Source organism: Olea europaea, chromosome 17 (assembly GCF_002742605.1).
Source record: "Olea europaea var. sylvestris chromosome 17, O_europaea_v1, whole genome shotgun sequence".
Classification (NCBI taxonomy): Eukaryota; Viridiplantae; Streptophyta; class Magnoliopsida; order Lamiales; family Oleaceae; genus Olea; species Olea europaea.
This window is the reverse complement of record NC_036253.1, coordinates 4,397,422-4,418,955: the sequence shown is the minus strand read 5'-3', so window position 1 is coordinate 4,418,955 and position 21,534 is coordinate 4,397,422. Positions and strand designations below refer to the sequence as shown.

The following is a 21,534-nucleotide window of genomic DNA, read 5'->3' as shown; positions in this document are numbered from 1 at the left end:
TTTACCAAATAATTTGCACGAACACTATAGATATTTCCACTACATATTTATTACATAAAGTGTATATATATATATATATATATATATTTGGTGCAGTTGCTGATACCAATGATTAGGTTGTCAAGAAAGACTTTTTGAAACTAAATTTATAACAACGTTGCCAAGAAGAAGACGTTACATTTGTTTATGATTAATTAAAAGTGTTCGGTGCCTGATCATCTGTAATGCGTTCCATCAAGAACATTTCGTTTCTACTTTACTTGCAGGTAAAGTTTAGTATTGAGCAGTCAATAGTATTGAGATTTTTTTTATGTATTGAAATTGATGTTGAGAATACGTAGTCAGTCTTTAATTAACTCGGCCTAGTCTATATAGCAAGCACGGTTCTCATCTCAAAGAGAATTGAAGGTTCAAAAGATTCGATGATTGTTATTGGTAGGCTCGATTTTTTATTTCTCTCGTGGTTCTAATGTGAATTTTCCGAACTCCACTCTACCGTGATTTATGCTAAGGTAGATAAGAATGTGTAGTAGAAAATCTTGAAAAAGCAAAGTTTGAATGGTATAAATTATATTCGTAATAGTTGGCACCAACACAAATTTGGTTAAGAACAATGATATCTCAAAGGGCCTTTTAGTGCTTGGACAATAAGTCAAATTGGAAAATGTCTAGACGCCACCCAAACATGCATTGTCTTATTTTTTTTTTAATGTGACGTGTTCCCATTTTAATATTTTACTTTCTAGAGGTTAGTTACAACCCAAACCTTGTAAAGAATTTACTTTTAAAATAAGCTAATATTTTATAATAAAAGTTGAATAAAAAACAAAAAAGAAAGTAACTTTTCATTCGAAACAAAAATGTTACTATTTTAAACTCAGCAAACGTAATTGAGAATCTTAAATCATTTGTCTCAAATATGAGATGCTTAATTACCTTTAACTTTGATCTTACGTTGTAAAAAAAATCTCAATTTTAATATAAACTCTTTGCCTTACAATATCCAAAGTGATGAAAATTGTTCGAATGCTCATCTTATTCAAACGTTACTCAACTTTCTGTTTTAAGGTCAAACTAAAAGACTTTTATTAAGAAACTGGCGTACGAAATAAGAAAAGGTATGTCAAGTGCACTGAATCTATCGTGGATATTTCTGCAGTAAAGGCTATGCTAGGACGTGTGGCCAACGCATTTGGAAGTGCTCACTAGTGAGACGTGTTGAAGTGAAAGTCACTGGAATTATCGAACGTAAATGTGTATACCAAGGTTAATACATAATCTAGTTTCTATGGGTCATGATCAATGAGAACGGATGTCTACTTTACTAGAAAAAAAATGCGACATTTATGAAAGCAGACAGAGAATTGGTAGACGAGCCCACATGCGAGTAGGGCCAAAACATCTAACTTCTTTCGCTTTAAGAAAGGTCCCTCCAACAAGTTGCATGCATGGTAATTTTCACTTTTTGTCATTGAACTTTTTTTTTTCGATTTTCATGTCACTCAACTACCAGACAGATGCTATGACTGATCAAGAGGTACAAAGCTCCCAGTCTCAACTTTGATCATGAATATAGAAATTTCTTTCATTTGGTAATTAGGGATTTGTTAAGTGGGGCCATCAAACTGTGTGCTGAGATTTGTGAATCGATGTGGAGATAAGTATGACAGACGTTGGAAATTGTTCCATTTTGTGAACTTGATAGTACTGCAAAATTTACAAGATAGAATCGTGATCACCGAACGATCAAAGGTAGAAAAAGAGCTAGTAATCGATTTTATAAAGAGTCATGCTACTTGTACAATCATTTTTTACAATATTGGTTGACAATCATATTTGTCAACATTACATTCATCCATTTCAAAAACTATTTTTAAAATTAATAGACCAGATTTTGATAATAACAATGTTATCATCCATTAATGTCAACAACAATTGTACAAATAGATTAATTCATAAATAAATGGATTTATCATATTGGAGTATGGAACAGTTAAGAAGTACATATGTGAATATGATATCTTAAGTTAGAGTGGCGTCTCTTGATAATTAGACATGCACAGTTATTTCATACGTGAATATTTTTAGAAAAATAATCAGTTGCAGTAACGTGCAGAATAATAAAATTCAGAAATAAAATTTATCGTCTAATCGAGTTTCGTGACAGCACGATATTCTAAAGTGAAATTGCCTGTCGATAACTACTGCGACTTCCGTGGACAATCAATCTCGGGATACAACGATCATAAATTACTTGTGCAGTAATCATGAATGGTTTTCAAGACTCTCAAATGTACTCCAGAATATAAGTAAAAACTCGAGTATAAAAAATTTAGAATATGAAAAATAAGATTTCGTTTCAAACGATTTTCCTTTTTCTTTCATGTGTGTTTTTTTCAAACCAAGACATGAGTTTATATAGAAAAACTAAATGTAACTGTCTCCTTCTTGATCAGAGAATTATTCAGAATTTTAATAACTTTGTGAGTAGTGGGTTGTTAAAAACGGTCACAAAATATTGGCTAATTTGACCCATTAAATAATTTCAAAAATTAAAAATTAAAATAAAAAATTATTTTAATCAAGGAAGCCCAAGAGCCCAAAGCTCCAATCAAAGATTTTTTTAAGAGAAAATTACCCGAAAACCTATTTTTAAACAATAGTTTTTAGAAATAAAGGGAATTAATTTTCATTTCACAAATCAGATGGTAATTAGAAATTATTAAATTAATTAATACATAGTTAATAATAGAAAACGTTTTATAACTTCCCCAGCCAAAATCACTCACCCACTCAAATTAAACTTTTTCTCTCTCTTCTTCCTTCTCTAGCATCTTCCAAGGATTGATAAAAATTGAAGATTCCGAAATTATAAATCTCAAAAATTTCAAAGTCAGGCGCCATTGATGGGACCCTTCACGACAAATCTACAATCTTGACTTTACCACCCCCATTCCGCCACTACTACAGCCATGAGTTTCTATCAGTCGAACCAAAATTTTGATTTGATTGTGTGCGCCCGTTCTTCTAATTTTGATTCAATTGGTTGATTTTTTTGAAAGTGTTGATGAAAGTTATGGTAGTGATGATTGTTGTTGTAGATTTGAGTTAAAGATGATAGTAGTGGTGATGGTTATTATTTTTTCGAACAGATCTGCCATGGTTGTTGGAGATCTAGTTTTTTTGTTTGAGATCTGGTTGTGACTGTTTGTGACCTATTTTGTGTTGATTTTGACCGGTTGTGACTTAAAATTGATCTAGTTACAGACAGTCACATTAAATACAAACTTGGTCACAAACCTCATATCAATTTACTCCAAATCTTGTATCAATTTTTAACCCACACACTCTATTTCTTCCCCCCAAAAATTAGTTTGGCACTCTCTTACCCAAAAATTAGATCTACGACTTCTTTCCCACCCACCCTCTAGATTTCAACCACCTACCACTTCTCTCATAGGAGTTTCACGAGAGAAGTGTGGTGGTGCTGGTTGACTTTTTTTGAAGTTTTGGTGGAAGTTATGGTAATGATGATTATCGTGGATTTGAGGTGAATGTAGTATTTATGGTCATCAATTTGAGTTAAAAATATTAGTAGTGGTGGTGGTTATTATTTTTCCGAACAAATCTGCTGTGGTGGTTGGAGAGCTGGTTTTTTATGTTCGAGATCTGGTTGTGACTGTTCGTTACCAATTTTGTATTAATTGTGACCGGTTGTGACTTGGGATTGATCTGGTCACAGAAAGTCACAATGAATACAAATTTGGTCACAATTAGTCACATCAAAGGCAAAGTTAGTCACGATGATTCTCAAATAACATAAGTCAGTGAATTGGTCACATATAACACAGGTATGGTCACAGATAACACGTGAAATTTCAAAATTTATTTCTTAATATTGAAATTGATCATATATCATCCCACTTAATTAAGTCACAGATTCAATAGAACTAGTCACGGATCTAATAAAACTAGTAACAGGTCATTGCCAAAAAAGAAGAAAAACGATCGTCGCCGGAAAGGTGATCGGTCATTGGAATATTCGTCGAACGGTTGTCAGAGCATCGTCGAGAGGTCCACGGATCGTCTCCAAAGCGGTCGTCGGAATTGTCATCGGAGTAGTCACCAGAATTGTTGTCGGAGTCGTTGTCGGAGAAGTCGCTGGAGGTGGGTAGGGTGGAGAGAGAAATAGAAGGGTTTGATGTGATGGGTGAGTGGGGTTGGAGGTGAGGTGAGGTGGGGTGGGGTGGGGGGGAATGAGGCTAGTGGGAAAGTAAATTAATTATACTATATTATAATCAATATTTAATAAATGTAATTATCACCTGATTTTTAAAAGATTTTTAGAAATTTATTAATTTTGAAATGTGATTTTTAAATGGAGGATTTATGTGATATTCCCTTTTTTTTAATAATTGCGTGGAGAGTGACCCAAACCCCCGACGTCCCACAGAAATGCCACATTTTCCACCACTTGAGCACTTCATTTAAACTGATTATTTCTTTCACATTTTATATTTATGGTATAAATATATAACAAATATGTGGTGTTTGTCTTATCTAATTGGAGTCTAATGCACACTAATATGGTATGAATTTGTTGATCTTTGCATCTATAAGAGCGATGTGATGCTATTGAGTTAATTGCTAAAGCAGATTACGCTAATTTTGTCAACTTCGAGTCTATGCTTAGTTTTCTATCTAGATTGGAACAAGCTCTACACATGCCGAAATAGTCAAGATCCAAAAGAAGAAAAATATGTCGAAATAGTCAAAACTGCTTATGAAATAAAAATGAGTGATTCATATTTCATTTCTCCGGAAAATAATGTTTATCCCAGAATAACAGTCATGGAAAAAGAAGACCCTTCATTTATAAAAATTATAGCAGACTATGGATTCATGAATTTGATTTATCCAGAAAAAGACTTGATTGAGATTTCGAAGTTTGATGATATAATCATAAAAGAAGTATCTAGATTTGCCAAGGGACAAAAAAATATATATGAAATTCTATTCAATAAGTCCAGAATATGATGGAATTGTTTACTATCTAGTTGAACACATAATCTCAATTGGATATGTTGCAGCCAATTTTCAAATAGATGTTATAGGAAATAATAGAAAAGTTCTGATAGTGACGAAATCATGGATCAAATATAGAAGAGCACTTGGAATTAAAGCCATCTGCAACATTGCCAAAAATTTGTTTGATAAAAAATTCTCATGCTTGTGTCAATATGAAAATTGGATGTTGGTATCCAATGGAGGATATGGGAAATCAGAAATTTTAAAGGATTATATTACAAGATTTGATATACATCAATTTTCAAGATGTCTTACCACTATAAAAGAATCTTGCCAGTTAAGGGAATGCCCCACCTGCATGTAAAGAAATAAAGGAAGAAGACAATAATAGAGTACCTTTAACAAAGGTGTATAGATAACAATAATACAGCTGCATATGAAGACATTGAAGGAAAAGAGCAATAATAGAAAAAGATGCTCTTTGGATAAAAAGTTGAAGCAGCATGTGAAGATGTAGGCCCAATGAGAAAAATAATAGAAAAGCAAGTGTGTCTTTACTGATGTACTCAATGATGTAATAGTCTCATAAACTTGTATAAATAGAGACATAGTCATAGATAGAGATCACCTCATCTTGTCTTGAAATCTAGAGTTGAAAGCAATAGTTACTCTTAAAACCATTCCCAGTTTAAAAAATCAATTTTTCTGGAAATCCCTTTGTACCAAATAGAAGTCTTATATAAATTCTGAAAGAAATAAAAACTCCAACATTTTTATATGAATATGAGTTTTTAAATCTTTATTCTAATAGATTCTTGAAGGATCTGATAAAAAGTTTCATTCTTATTTTAGTAAAAAGAAAGTTTTTCTTTAACAAAAGTCTAGAATTTTATTCATTAGAAGTTGATACAGTGAGAGCAAGTAGTTAAAATAGTAACAATTCCATGAAGGTAGAAGGCCGTTGAAAGAAGCAGTTTACAAATTCAGATCTCGAAGGTCACTCGGTTCTAAGAATAAAAGTCCAGATCAAACTTAAGGTAAACTATTAAACTTTTGCTAAAATTAGAATAAATCTTTTTAAGATCTTAAAGAATCGTAGGGATTAATCGATGATTATTTGTATGAATAACTGTCATGATATATAATTGAAGGATTAGATAATCTATTAGAAAGAATATTACAAAAAATAAAGAATATTATTTCTCAATTAGAAAATGTAAATTTACCATTTGAAGAATATAGTATTTTAATTAGGAAATATGAAATTTATGTTGCAGATTATTCTTATTTATTAGATCATAGAATGGATTTATATTCAAATATTCAAAATAGAAGATAAAATGTTTAAAAGATTAGAATATATGTTGCAATATAAAAAGAATCATTTCATTAAGAGTAATATAAATCTTTCAATAAAAAGGAATAGTGATAGGCCAAATAGAAAAATCTCCTTTTGTTAAGTGGGGCCATCAAACTGTGTGCTGAGATTTGTGAATCGATGTAGAGATAAATATGGCAGACGTTGGAAATTGTTCCATTTTGTGAACTTGATAGTACTGCAAAATTTACAAGATAGAATCGTGATCACTGAGCATAACGATCAAAGGTAGAAAAAGAGTTAGTAATCGATTTCATAAAAAGTCATGCTACTTGTACAATCATTTCATAGAATATTGGTTGACAATCATACTTATCAATATCACATTGATCCATTTCAAAAATTGTTTTTAAAATTAATGGATCAGATTTTGACAACAGCAATTTTGTCATCCATTAATGTCAACAACAATTGTACAAGTAGATTAATTCATAAATAAATAGATTTATCATATTGGAGTATGGAATAGTTAAGAAGTACATATGTGAATATGATATCTTAAGTTAGAGTTGCGTCTCTTGATAATTAGACATGCGCAGTTATTTCATATGTGAATATTGTTAAAAAAATAATCAGTTGCAGTAAGGTGCAGAACAATAAAATGCCGAACTAAAACTTATCGTCTAATCGAGTTTCGTGACAGTACGATGTCCTACAGTGAAATTGTCTGTCGATAACTGCTGCGACTTCCGTGGGCAATCAATCCCAGAATACAACGATCATAAATTATTTGTGCAGCAATCATGAATGGTTTTCAAGACTCTCAAATGTACTCCATAATATAAGTAAAAACTTGAGTATAAAAAATTTAGAATATGAGAAATAAGATTTCGTTTCAAACGATTTTCTGTTTTCTTTAATGTGTGTTTTTTCTAAACCAAGATATGAGTTTATATAGGAAAACTAGAAGTAACTGTCTCCTCCATGATCAGAGAATTATTTAGAATTTTAATGAGTGTGAGTAGTGGGTTGTTAAAAAATGATCATAAAATACTTGCTAGTTTGACCCATTAAATAATTTCAAAAATAAATAATAATTATTATTATTTTAGTCAAGAAAGCCCAAGGCCCAAATCAAATACTTTTTCAAGAATTGCGTGGGGACTAACCCGAACTTTCGACGTCCCACACAAATGTCACATTTTCCACCACTTGGGCACTTCATTTAAATTGATTATTTCTTTCACATTTTATATTTATGGTATAAATATATAACAAATATGTGGTGTTCGTCTTATCTAATTGGAATCTAATGCACACTAATATGGTATGAATTTGTTGATCTTGGCATCTATAAGAGCGATGTGATGTTATTGAGTTAATTGCTAAAGCATATTACGCTAATTTTGTCAACTTCGAGTCTATGTTTAGTTAGTTTTCTATCTAGATTGGAACAAGCTCTACAACTCCTAGCTAGGCTGCTAGATCATTCTATTTTGACTCTCGCATAGGCTTTCCAAATTTTAACCTCAAATACCTTGTTGGTAACTTTTGAATTAGTATGCAACCCTCTTTCTTGACTTTCAAAATGATATCAACATGGTTGTGACATTCTAATTCTAAAAGGTTCTTTATCGAACTCCAACTACTTGACTTTTGCCATACCATCTCCGTCGGCCGACCGTAATCTCTCTTCTCTAACCTCCGTCTCGTCGACTTGTTGATTTCTCCTTACTAAATAAGGTTGCAACAACAAAAATATGAAAAAGTAATGAAGCATGGCAATAGTACCGAACAATAGAAGGCTACATGAGGGGGAAAAAAATGCTAAGCATGTTAGTAGGCCCACAATATATTTAGTGAAACCAATGGGCACATAAGCTGTAAACAAAAGAACCACTTGCTTGATTGAAGCATCATCTCAAAGTAGTCAAAAACAGATTAAACTCAAAGCCACGTGAAAGTGACTCCAATCTCCTTTGTAATTTGCACAAACATAGGTGGATTCATTGGATTACAAGTGATAAAACATTTTCACATCATTAGATGAATATGAAAGAAAAGACATCCTATAGGATACAAAATTACGCCTGCTTAGAGCTATGAGAGGTGGGTTATACTAGCAAACTTGCATTTTCACGCTTAGTCTTTGTCTGATCTCTAATATTTCTTAAATACATTTTTTCTGTTTTCTTTTCAATCACAAAATTTTCTATAAAATAATATTACATGCAAATCTAAATTTTTTTTTTATTTTTTAACCACATATTCTCTATCAATCTACTATTTCAAAATATATTCTTAACAAAAAATGGGACTCAAATAAGCACGTAATGAGATAATCTTTTAGGATGGAACAAAATTTTTCTATAAATGCTATCAGGGTCGCACGTGTGAATCTTAGTTAATATTGATGGCACCTAAAAATCGTTTATATACTCTCAATGTGGTTGTGATCATGTAAGGCAATGGCCCCTAATCCAATGGAAGAGCTCGAGTCTTGATAGATTCCTTTTTGAGAAGAATGAATAGATAGGTTAACGCTTCAAAGCTGTCGACATGATGTGAGGAATTTTTTTTAAATAATTTAAATATTTCATCTAATTGGTTAACTTTTTGAGATGGAACGTCAAATCTTTGCAAATTTTGTACGATTCTATTGTGATGTTTACAAAGACATGCTTCACAAAAATTGCATGAAATTGAAAATGCCCAAAAGCACACGACCAAGAGACGTGACATGTGAAGTCTCATTTGCTTAATCCAAGTATCCAACGTTCCAACCACCCTTTGTACTCTTTCATTACACATTTTACAACCCAAAAATCATATCACGTTAAAGATAATTTAATAAAGCGAATTTATATATCTATAATTATTTAAAGTTTTAATTTGACATTTGAACAATATCAGAGTGTTAATTGTAAATTGTCACATCAACTAGAGATAAAAATAGAACTTTTTAAGATAAAACTCAAATTATTAACATTTAAGGATGTAAGAACATTTTGAGTTCAAATTTTATTGTCACTCATTTATGAAAACCATGCACGTAATACACCTTTATCATGCAAGCTCAGGCACTCGCCATCTATTTTCATTGGTCAAATCTTTGACAACACAAAAAACCATTGTTCAACTCTTTGAGTGATTCCCCCTTTCTTCTAACTTGGAAAGTATCCATAGATACTATCAAGGAACACGTGTTCTGAATCAATCAATGAAATTCATTTTTCGAAAGCATTATCAAAAAAAGTTGGTGGTTAAACTCTACATCGATGACGATACTATAAGAGAGATCCTACGGAAAAATAGCTCAACGCTAGGATGATAAACAGTTTTGAAGCTCGATCTCTCCCCTAAATGAACCATATAGCGAAGATAAACCATGAACCAGAATAAAAGAGCTCAATAAAGACGAATTTGAACTTCTTTCTTTCTTATAATAGAAAAAAGTCACTAAACTTATCGAATTAACTTCTAGTTGATATATTATTTCCTAAGAAACTGGAGTTACATCTCTTTTCCATTTCCATTTCCATTCATGAGTTCTTTCGTATACAATAGGAGTCCATTGATAAGAAGTGGATGAGGAAAGTTTGAACCTAATTCCTTATGAGCTTATTATCCTAGGTCAGAACAAGTTGATAGGATCCCCTTTTTTATGTCCCTATTATCCCCCGTGTGACGACATGGGGGAGAACTCAAGATTCTTATTCATCCACTTGAAGTTTTCAAGTTTGAGCATAAAAAACCGAGTGGTTGAGGACAATATTGCAATTGCAAGAGTAAAAGTAGAAGAAAAATGTACAAAAAAAAAAGATAGATTAGAGCGTCGGCTGGAATTTTCTAGCTACAAAAATAGAAATTTGAAATATAAAAATATGAGTCATCCTCAAGGCATAATATTGAAAATGCTCATTGAATGAGCAAATTAAATAAGAGAGTTGAGATATAAAATGCAATTCATGTAAAGTAAAATACATGTCAAAATTCAGTATCAGAGAACAAGAATAATCACTGTTATAGTACATTGTACATTAGAAACAGCTCACTGGAAACTGAAGGGTTAGTTGTTTCAAGAGATCATATTAGATCACTGCAGAAGCCTTATGGTCACAATGCATGAGGTCAAGAGGAGGCAGAAAGATATAACAACAATCCAAGAGGAAATACCGAGTTTTCGTCCCACTTCATTTCAAGGCACCTTTCCTTCCGGCTCAAGCAATCATCTCATTGAGCGCAAGATTTAACATTGTGAAATGCCAAAATAAACTGCAGAGGCAAGAAATTTATTTGATTATGCGAGGGAGGTAACTATGATTTCCACAAAGCACGACTCAAATAAGGGTCGGAGAAGAATTACAAAATCAGCAGTAATTTAAAAAGGCACTTATACTAGCCAAAAAAAAACAAATTGAGTACTTAAAAGGTTCAGTTTTTGCTTTTGTCCCCACAAGATTACAAGATGATACATGATAAAAAGTAACTGCAAGATATTACACTTCAAATCAATACGAACAATACTATGTACCTTCTGCAGAAATTATTTGCCAACTCAAGCGCACAAAAATGATCTACTTGTATGGAGCGAATAAGATTGATGAGTTGTGACCACCAAATCCAAATGAATTGGACAATGCCACCTTGATATCCAGTTTTTCTTTCTTGGGTCCAACCAGCATGTTTATATCCTGAATTGATGTTTGATCATCATCTATGCTATGTAGACAGTTCGAGTATACTAAAGATACGTACAGTAGCTAAACTATGAGGACAATAAAGGTTCAAAACCAAGTCGCACTAACTAGTCCAATTGCAGTTATTGGTTGTTCCAATTGAAAGTGAAAAATGGGATTGAAAATGAAGGCTGGTTTGACAATCTTACTGGTTATACAATCAAAAAAAGATACAGTTTATGTTTACGTCTCCTAATCTAAAATGAATGCTCTTCTGGAATTAAAACTATACATGAACCTCTAAGATTGCCAAACATCTCTCATTTTTGACAACTGAAAACAAAGCATTACAGAATGCTGTAACACTAATGCAGTAACACTACACCTTTTGCAGATTGAAACAAAGGAGTAATGGCGCAAAAGAACATACCACTCCTTTGTCTGGACTTTCAAGATTGATATTTGGATGAACCCAGCCTGTTCTTATTGCCTGCAAAGAGACGAGGCCCATGTTAACAATCAAGAACACAGTTCCAAGGTGGCGATAAATTACGCAGATAAGGAAAACATACAAAACGAGTATGAACAGAGAGACCTCATTTGCAGTGAGACTGAAAAAATCTACATTGTCTTTAAATATAATAAATCAAAGACGAGAGAAATAAACACCGTTAGTGCTAAGAGAATGAGCTTAAACAATTAAAGGAGGACCCACGTTTCCAGTTACAAACAACCTTTGAATGATTCCAGTAAAATGGATGGCTAAGGGGATTTTATTATTATTATTATTTTTTTTTTTTTTATGGGTAATCAAATATTTTCTTAATCACAGATAAGTGTATTATCAATTAGTACAAGAAAGAAACAACTTAAAATTAGGCAACCCGTCTATATGAGTAGAAGCCACAAAATTAAACTAAGTATACAATGTCGTATAAAACAATTCTTTAATCTGCTCAGTTATCCGTGTATGATCATCAAAACAACGGCTGTTTCTCTCCCTCCACACACACCAAACGATGCATCCTGGAATAAGATTCCAGACAAATGTACTATCCTTATTACGAGATTTTATCCTCTATGCTTTCAGTAAATGCTCCACACTCCGCAGAAATGACCAATCCACGTGTTGAGAAGCCAAATTATCGTTCCACGGGGAACGAGAACCTTAACAATAAAAAAACAAGTGGTCAATCGTCTCTCCATTCTTCCTACACATATAGCACCATTCCGTAACATAAAAACCCTTTATTCAGAGGTTATCCACTATCATCACCTGTTCTCTCACAATCATCCTCAATAAAAATGCCACCTGAGGGGGGTAGTTTACATTTCTATACCATCTTCCAAGGGAACGAGCTCTCTACAGGTTCCAATAAAGATCTAAAATAAGTGCCAATTGAGAAGGTACTATCCCATGCCAACCTCCACCTACTACAATCTCTCTCTCCTACCTTGATGTGCCCCTAATACAAAGAGGTCAAAAGTAGCGCATAATCATCCAACTTCCAATCTTGCAAACTCCTCCCAAAAACAATTTTCTAGCTGAGATTCTCATTATGTATATACAAGACTTCATTTACCATAGCAGATGGACTCAAAACAACACGATACAGAAAAGGAAATTCCACTCTTAACGATCGATTTCCACACCAACAATCTTCCCAAAATCTGATAGTACTGTCGTTCCCCACCACATACGTCGATCTATCTCGAAATTCTCTCCACTCTCGTCGGATGTACCTCCATAAGCTCACCCTATAAAAACCATGATCCACAACTGAGCACCATCCCCCTCCATAACACTATATTTCGCCTCTATAATTCCTCTCCAAAAGCTCACCCTCTCCATGCCGAATCGCCAAAACCACTTACCCAACAAAGCCTTATTAAATAGTACAAGACTCCTTAGTCCAAGGCCCCCCATCCTTGAGGGAGAACAAACTGCACTCCAATTAACAAAGTGGTGTTTCCTCTCCTCCCTTAACCTTTCCCATAGAAATTCCCGTTGAATCTTCTCTAATTTTTTCACCACTGAGACAAGAATAGGAAACAATGACGAGAAATGGGTGAGAGATTCGATAGGGTGGACTTAATGAGGGTAAGACGTCCTCCCCCTTGAGAGGTACATACGCTTCCAACCTGCTAACCTCCTCTCCAACCTTTCTACAATATTGATCCAAGTGTGTATACTTTTAAAACGTGCTCCCAAGGTATGACATGGGTAGCTGTGCAACCCTACAACCCAATATAGCCATCAACTCCTCCACGTTGTCGACATCTCCCATTGTGATAGCCTCAAATTTCCCCAAAGGAAAAGGAATGGCTTATTCTCTTATGCATATTGTAATGTAAGCCTAACAGCCTCAGCGGGCGCAAGAAAAATTTTCCAACATCAAATAAATAAAGCACACTATAGATTTCATTCAACTTATAGTATTCAACAGCACCATGATGCAATGCACACATATCTGCTATATTAGCTAGTGCCATGAAGAGAGAAATGAGGCTGACTAAGCTGAAGATGTGCTATGATTTCTGAGTGACTTCTGCAAACTAAATAAGATGCAAGGAACCTGCACAGTCGCAACAGCCTCCACAGCACCAGCTGCTCCTAACAGGTGACCGATCATAGATTTTGTGGAGTTCACTCGTAACTGCAAACAAGAAGAATAAGCCATTAATGATACCAAGCAACTACAGGGAAAAAAAATTGAAAAAAACTTGTATTTACTAAGAAACCTCTGAATTCTCTCCAAAACAATGAACAAGAGCTTGATACTCCTTAAGATCACCAGCTGGAGTAGATGTTGCATGAGCATTTATATAGTTCACATCTTCCTTGGGTACTCCTGACTGAGCTAGAGCTTTCTCAATGCATAGAATGATGCCAGTTCCTGCTTTTAGGCATGCATGAGTTAAAGTTTCGAGTCAAGTGAGTAAAACACTGATTCACGGGTTCTTTGTTGCACTATTTTCATGGAGTTAATTAGTCATCCTACACTCAAGGAATGCATTGCATACATCAAAAGAAAATATTGCATCATTAATTGTCACAATCATTATGGTAGTGGCCCCACTGAATAACAAAAGACAAAGTATCAACTAAAACATAAGAACACCCTTCTTAGTGCTTGCTAGGTTAAGCTTTTAAGTGCTTATAAGCAATGGGACCCAAGAATGTGTGGTTAAAAAGTAGATAAAAGTTGCGCATCCTAAGGAATGTGTGGTTAAAAATGATGTTTGATAAACTTAGCACTTGATAGCACTACCAAACAAGGATTTTAGTTGATAAGCACAAATAAAATGAAAAGGTCAAGAAAGAGATCACAATAAGGGCTGTTGTACCGAACCATAAAGTGTTCACTGAAATTTTACAGGAAAGTTTTCTGTTGTTAGGGTCTATCTAATTATTATGATAGTTAAATTGCAAAAATACTGATCTATACTCTGACAAACATCACGACAGGTTAATATATCCACCGTAAAAGTTATTAGAAGTTGTTATGTCGTCAAAAATTATAAACAATTTGTACAGCTGAACTTAACAAAGCCTTGTCTCATTCTTTTACTAGGGCTTAAAACCATGGCTTTTTTATCTTCTGAGGCTCTTTCGTAGGTAAATCACAATCAAATCCTTTCTAATTACCTGGGTCCATGTAATTTTATGTCAACCTCCTCCCATGGATTTATGATTAATACGAATAACTTCTGAATTACATTTCCTTTTCTACTGTATATTTTCCTTTCTTTTCTTTTTTGACGTGGGGTGGGGTGGGGGTGGCAATATTCCCTTCTTGGTTTAAGTGTAAGTCCTTCTGCATTTCAAATGTTTCAATGCTAAAAACAAAAACTTAGTCCAACTGAATTGACACGTTCTGCCCAACTCATTAGAGAAGGAAATTAATTCCGTACTCACAAAATGTTCCATACAAGTCATAAGCTCTATGTCTGATATTCATACACAAAATGTGTCTATCTAGGTCAACTGACATCTAGAGGTTTGGTCCATCAATATGCTTGGTTTGAACTATCTATATGATCGATCACATAAGTTTGAAAACTCACCAGATTAAAGGGATCATTAATTTAATCAAGAAATTAGGCCTAGATGGAGTATCCACTTAGCCCCCATTTGGTACCGCTTAAAATCTAGATTTTAATCTAAGTCCAAATCAACAATTCATTTCAATCACGTATTTTATAAGTCCCACAACTTTTCAACCACACATTTCATCAATTTCTATCAAAATCTACTAAAAATATGATTTTAATCCCCACCAAGCAGGAGCTTAATCTAGGTCCCCACCAAGCAGGAGCTTAATCTAGGTCCCCACCAAGCAGGAGCTTAATCTAGGTCCCCACCAAGCAGGAGCTTAATCTAGGTCCCCACCAAGCAGGAGCTTAATCTAGGTCCCCACCAAGCAGGAGCTTAATCTAGGTCCCCACCAAGCAGGAGCTTAATCTAGGTTGTCATATTTTATCAAAATGTCGATATTGTGAACTTTAACCAGACATTGGCCCTCAAAAATATTTATAGAAATTAGAATATTAATAACTGGAGACTTGAAACATCCAACAACACCCCCAGTGGAAAATAAACGCATGACATAGATACTTGAGAGCTATGAACTCAAAACGGGAACTCAACTTTTCTTCACTTAATAATTGATTTCCTAATTCGTAAGAAAACTAAGGAATAGTACCTTCAGGATGAGGCTCTGTCATGTGATGAGCATCACAAGTGAAGCTTCCACCAAGAAATTCAGCAAATATATTTGCCCCCCTTTTCTACTCATCCAAAATATAATTGGAAATATATTTGAAGAATAGATTAGCCACCGGAAAATTTATCTCAATACAGAAGGAAAATGCAAACCTTGTAGCCACCACGAAATAATTTAATGCAGAAGAAAAGGATGTTCTCGTTCTAATAGTGCTTTTAGATTACCTTCGCGTGTTCAAGTTCTTCCAGAAGCAATACTCCAGCTCCTTCTCCCATAACAAACCCATCACGGTTCTGTCAAAGATCACAAAATTTAAATATAGGGATATTGCTACTCTGAATCAAGGAATTTCTTGCATCATTATCAACCATAAGGTTTTTTTAAGTGGTAGATTCTTAATTCTAAGCTATATAATACAATAATTTTTACAAAGTTCGACGCCAAATAATTCAATTATCCCGACACGTGAATCCAAATTTCACAACTGCGAATATGAAGACCACTTCACTCACTGAAAATTTACTTTAGAAGATAGAAACATGGAAACAGTTTATTAAAGGTCTTTGGCAAGGACGAGATATGTCTATAATGTGAACTGGAATTGCATATCATTTTAAAATTAACAGTCTGATTCTCATCATATTTTCAGATAAAATGTCTATCATCCTTGTTTTAATGTTTCCTTGAACCTTGTAATTATCCAGAGAAAGATGTAGAACATTACAGTATCCCACGGACGTGAAGCTTTTGTAGGATCACTATTTCTCTGTGAAAGTGTTCTGCATGCAACAAAGCCACCCAATCCTGCAAGGAAGAGTTATGATTAGGAAACCAAGAATGGTGGTTTTTCAAAAATAAGGAAACTAAAATTTAAACGGATACCAATTGGAATGATTGCTGCATCTGAGCCACCACAAAGCATCATGTTCTGCAAATTCCTAACTAGTATCACTAAAAATGGCAGTAAACTAGAAGGTGGTTTACATTTAGGCAATTGCCAGTTGATTCTTTAAAGAAAATGAAACAGAACCATCATACAATGGGAAGCTCCACTCTAGAGCTTAAAAGAAACTGAAACCACTTACAGCTTCACCTCTGATAATATGGTTAGCGGCATTCAGTATACAGAAGTTGCTTGTTGCACAAGCAGTAGATATTGAATAGTTTGGGCCCATCCATCCCTGGAGTATAAAATTAATTAAATCTTACGAGATGCTGATAGGTTATTGAGATCACAAGTTGCTAAGCTCAGAACATATAATTTATTTAACCAGATCCATGGCGAGCATAGCCGAACCCATGTTTGTTGTGGCAAAAGGTACACAAAATGGATTCATCTTCCTGTATGATATCCGTAATGCTTCTATGGCATCATTGAAGACCTGTTCAAGTAACAAAGCAACTGAGAGTGGGAAATAGCCATCCATTTCAGGGCAAAGGATACCATATTTTGGTGTTATGTAATGTAAGATCCTGAAAGAAAAAGTGCCTATCCAGCTTCTATGCTCCATGTTTACATTCCAAAACACATGCAAACCAGATTGCAGAAAACTTGGCACTTCACATTTAGGACTTCAAAAGTGAAAATCCAAGATCCCATCAGCTAGAGGAAGCTCTAATCAGATTCATTTTTAAAATTTTGTTTTTGTTTGTTTGCTAAAGCACATCTAATCTTTAAATATTCCGAAGTTACCTTCATCCCGCCCATGGCTGAGCCAATCAGGACTCCACATCTAGTTTTATCTAATTCATTCATCACTTCCTCTGTAATTCCACTGCTGGCCAACGCCTTCTTTCCCGCGGTCAGCATGTAAAGCATGAATCTGTCCATTCTTTTAGAAAGTTTAGGAGCAACCCAACCATCTGTCAAGAATGACTTGATCTCTCCAGCAATTCTCTGCAGTTCAAATCCCCTGTAGTCAAAACTAAAAACAGTTGCTCCAAAACAATAAAAGGGGAGACTGTGATGACATACTGTTGGATACTGAGAACAATCAAACGCCTCTATCTCAGTAATGCCACTAACACCTTCAAGCAGGTTATTGTAAAACACATCTGGATCATGACCAATTGGCGTCTCCACACCCATACCTGTGACAACCACTCGCCTTTGCTTGGTTGGAGGTTTCTTTTTCACCGCAGCTTCCATGGAAGGTTGCACTGCTATGGACATTGCTTCACCTATAATTTAGATAGGACCCAAGGGCATCGATAACAACCCATTAAAAAAAAACCATTAGAGAGCATGTTCAGTATTCCCAAAGCAAATCAAAATCCAATTTAACATATTAATAACACTCGGTCAAATTTCATGGCTCCAGAGGCAAGTTACCATGTGTCCATATGAAATTATTGTAAATTTCCCACGTCGTCAGCCAAGTATGTCACAGTAAGGTATTTGTTCCAAGACTCTTTTGCAAGCTAATGCAAGTTGTTGTGATAAGCAAGAAAATTGGCAACTACCATTAAAGATCAACAAAGCTAACCTAACCCACCCAGAACCATTGCACTCCTAGCTCTCGTAAACAGAGCTCACATTACAGAGATAAGAGGGGCCCCGCTTGTATGAAGATTGTCAGTGCTATTTTTCCAAACTTACCCTCCCGCCCAACAGAACCAATAAAAAAGTGTTTCATACATAAACAATGAACTTCGCTCAATCATTACCCATTCGAATGTTGTTAATTTTGGTATCTTAATTTATTATACGAGGTGTCGAACGCAAGATTCTTAGCCTCAGATTTCGATATCTAGTGTACTCCATTTACTGAAATCAAAGCTCAGCTCAATCACAAAATCATTTGCACATTAATGACGAAACAGGGGGCAAAATTACCAGAACGGGCGGCGCGAGGGACTTTCTTCCGCCTGTGATGCAAACGAATATTCCCGGATCCGTCTCCTAATAAAAATTCAGAAGAGACAACCTCTTTAGAAGATGATTTACAAAACCGATTGCAAGGCTCGAATGCTAAGCAAGAGTTCACAAGGTTCCGAATACTGGATAATTCCGACAAAGCACATTTCGCAAAAGCCCTTTTCCGGCGGCGACTCGACAATGACGTCGTCGAGCTGTGGCTGAGCATGGAAATAGAAGAGTCATTCTCACAAGAAATTGACATGCATGCGGCCGTCAACCACGAACAAACAAGCGATGAAGCCATTCCCAATCCCCACAACACTACTGCTCAAAAAATGTGTATATATGTGTGTGTGTGTGTGTGTATCTGTATATATAAATATATTTTTTTTTGGTATTACTGTAGCATTCAGGAGGAACAACAAACTGCAGAGTGGCTATGGCAACTGAAGAATCGAAATACGGGAGGGCGGTGAAATTAACGAGAAGGCCATTTTTTGGGTTAATTGAATCGAAAGAATCAAATTTTGTGTCGTGTCTTTGGATTTTTGTACGATTAAGACGCCATGTTTTTGTTTTTATATTTGCTTAAGCAGAAAATCTGAGTCTGAATCCACAGTCTTCACCCACCTAACCCACTCAACACCAACCCCAACCCCAACCCCGACTCCACGACATATCTATATGTTTGGACACTCAACTTTTACTTTAGTTCGTAAATAGTCCTTGAAATTGTTTATATTCCGATATCATCCTTCATCTTTTGTAATAAGTCCTCATGCCTAGCAAATAAAAAAATCACGTTTTTCAACGGTCACCAAAAATTCAATTTTATTTTGAATAGTTACTTTTGAGAAGTCAAAATGAGTTTTTAAAATAAAAAGTTATTTTAGACTTGTTTGATTAATTTCGTAAAATTATTTCATTTAATTATGAGAACTTTTTGTAGGAAGATGAGTAGCGTGACTTTATTTAGAAGCTCTTTCAAAAAAAAAAATCGATTATAAATTAGTTTTCAAACACCAGTTAAGAGCATTTTCTCATGAAACACTTCTATAAGAAATAGAAACGAATGTCCATCGAAACAGGCCTTAATGTAGTTTCCAATCTGTCCACTCCAATTCATTTTGAAAAATTAATACCTATTTTTGTCACATCATCAAAATTGTTAATTATCAAATTGAAGGAGATTGATTCACAAGTGAAAATATGTTGAAATACAATGACTATTCGACAAAAATTTAAAGTTTTGAAAATAACAATTACGATTTTTAACCGCCAAACTAACAAATCTATTTATTAGATCATACTATCGGATTTGCTTGAGCGAAAACATAAAATTGATGTGGTTTAGTTAGCCCTTGATTGGTTTTGTTAAAAATCATATTTTTAGTAAAATTTAATATAAAAGTTGATGAAAATGTAGTTTAAAAGTTGATAAATTGTTGATCTTATAAAATGATGCGTTGAAAACGAGTTTAGAAGAAATGAATTTTAAAGTATGGAGGCTAAACATGGACTTAAATGGCTTCTCTATTCACGCCCACTGGGCAAAGAAAAATAAGCAAAATCGTTAGTTTTGGCCCGATGGACGCAAATTTCATTACAAAAAAATTAATTGACTAAATTTGAATATAAAAGGTTAGGGACCATTTGTCAACCAACGTATAAGTTCAGTGACCAATCAAAATTCTGAACCCGAGGCTTTTGTATGTACAAGCTAACCGGTATAATTAAAAGTTACTTTACTCAAAAATAAGTTAGTAAATTTCATTATTAAAAAATAATTTCAAAACATAGAAGACAAAATAATTTACTTAAAAATAACCTTATTTTGAGCTCAGCCAATCATTCTTCGACGCTTGCCCCCCACCCCACCCCCCCCCCTCAACATACACAATGTGTACCAGTGCATGTATTATATTAATTTATTGATGAATAAAAATTTAGTGAGTTCTAACATTTGAATTAAATTTATTATTTACCAATGAATTAATATGAACATCACTGGTACTTAATATAAGATGAGCACTATATATATTTGAAAAAGATCTTATTTTGAAAATGCTTTTAAAGAAAGTTACATTAAACCAGTTTCCTCTAAAAGCTGTTTTAAACGTGTGTGTGTGTGTGTGTGTGTGTGTGTGTGTGTGTGTGTGTGTGTGTGTGTGTGTGTGTGTATATATATATATTGATCATGCATTAATTGAAAATATATGCATTGTGCGGTGTTCATGAGTTCATGTGGGTCTAGGTCACGTAGCTTTCAATTAAGTGCAATCAAATTATCCAACTTCCATTTGCTCATAGATCTAAATGCTCATTTTTAATTTGACGCAATTAACTCACTAAACTTTAATTTGCTTGCAAATCTGGTCCATTCGTTTAACTAGCGAACTATACTTGCTTCAATATTTAAAATAATGAGTAACTTATATGTAAATATATATGTTGACAACCGAACTCCGATCTAACAAAAACAATTCGTTAACTCCACCTCAGGCAGGTGTGAGTTTGGTCACTGCTCTCAGCTCGGACTCGCCCGTCGTTATCTCAGAAAAACATCATGATTACTTCCTGTCACATCACTTTATCAATCATATACACTTGCCACAAGTGACGTCATCACCGCACATAACCGTCAATCCGAAGACCTGATCCTCAAGCCTCTTATAGGTCATCATTCCCTGATAAAAATATTGACACATGGCCACTGACCTCATCGACCAATCATAGAAGAATTCGGCGACCCCAGTTCCAAGCTCGGTATTGTAGCTGATTTGACTGATTTGATGTGATTTCGACTAAAACTATGTATAAATAGTTTAGTAGAACTCTTGTTAAAAAAAAAAAAAAAAAGAGCGAATTCATGTAAAAACTTATGGTACCATTACACTTTCTCAACGTATTTTGTGGTCTTTT

General features: G+C 34.4%; 1 protein-coding gene across 2 annotated transcripts; it reads right to left on the bottom strand.

Annotated features, from left to right (window-relative positions):
• Positions 1-10,254: 10,254 nt before the first annotated feature.
• On the bottom strand, positions 10,255-19,215 carry LOC111366101 (3-oxoacyl-[acyl-carrier-protein] synthase II, chloroplastic-like). Of its 2 annotated transcripts, XM_022986756.1 has the most exons (15): positions 18,754-19,214; positions 18,589-18,654; positions 17,728-17,933; positions 17,446-17,649; positions 17,024-17,134; positions 16,838-16,933; positions 16,635-16,680; positions 16,477-16,556; positions 15,977-16,045; positions 15,732-15,816; positions 13,768-13,922; positions 13,602-13,682; positions 11,456-11,515; positions 10,881-11,040; positions 10,255-10,621 (listed from the first exon to the last, which is right to left on the bottom strand). In XM_022986756.1, exons 1-14 carry the CDS (start codon positions 18,914-18,916, stop codon positions 10,924-10,926), a joined length of 1,539 nt encoding a protein of 512 aa, XP_022842524.1. In that variant the 5' UTR covers positions 18,917-19,214; the 3' UTR covers positions 10,255-10,621; positions 10,881-10,923. The 2 variants fall into 2 exon arrangements, with proteins under 2 accessions (XP_022842524.1, XP_022842523.1); XM_022986755.1 differs by having other exon boundaries at positions 18,589-19,215.
• Positions 19,216-21,534: the final 2,319 nt, after the last annotated feature.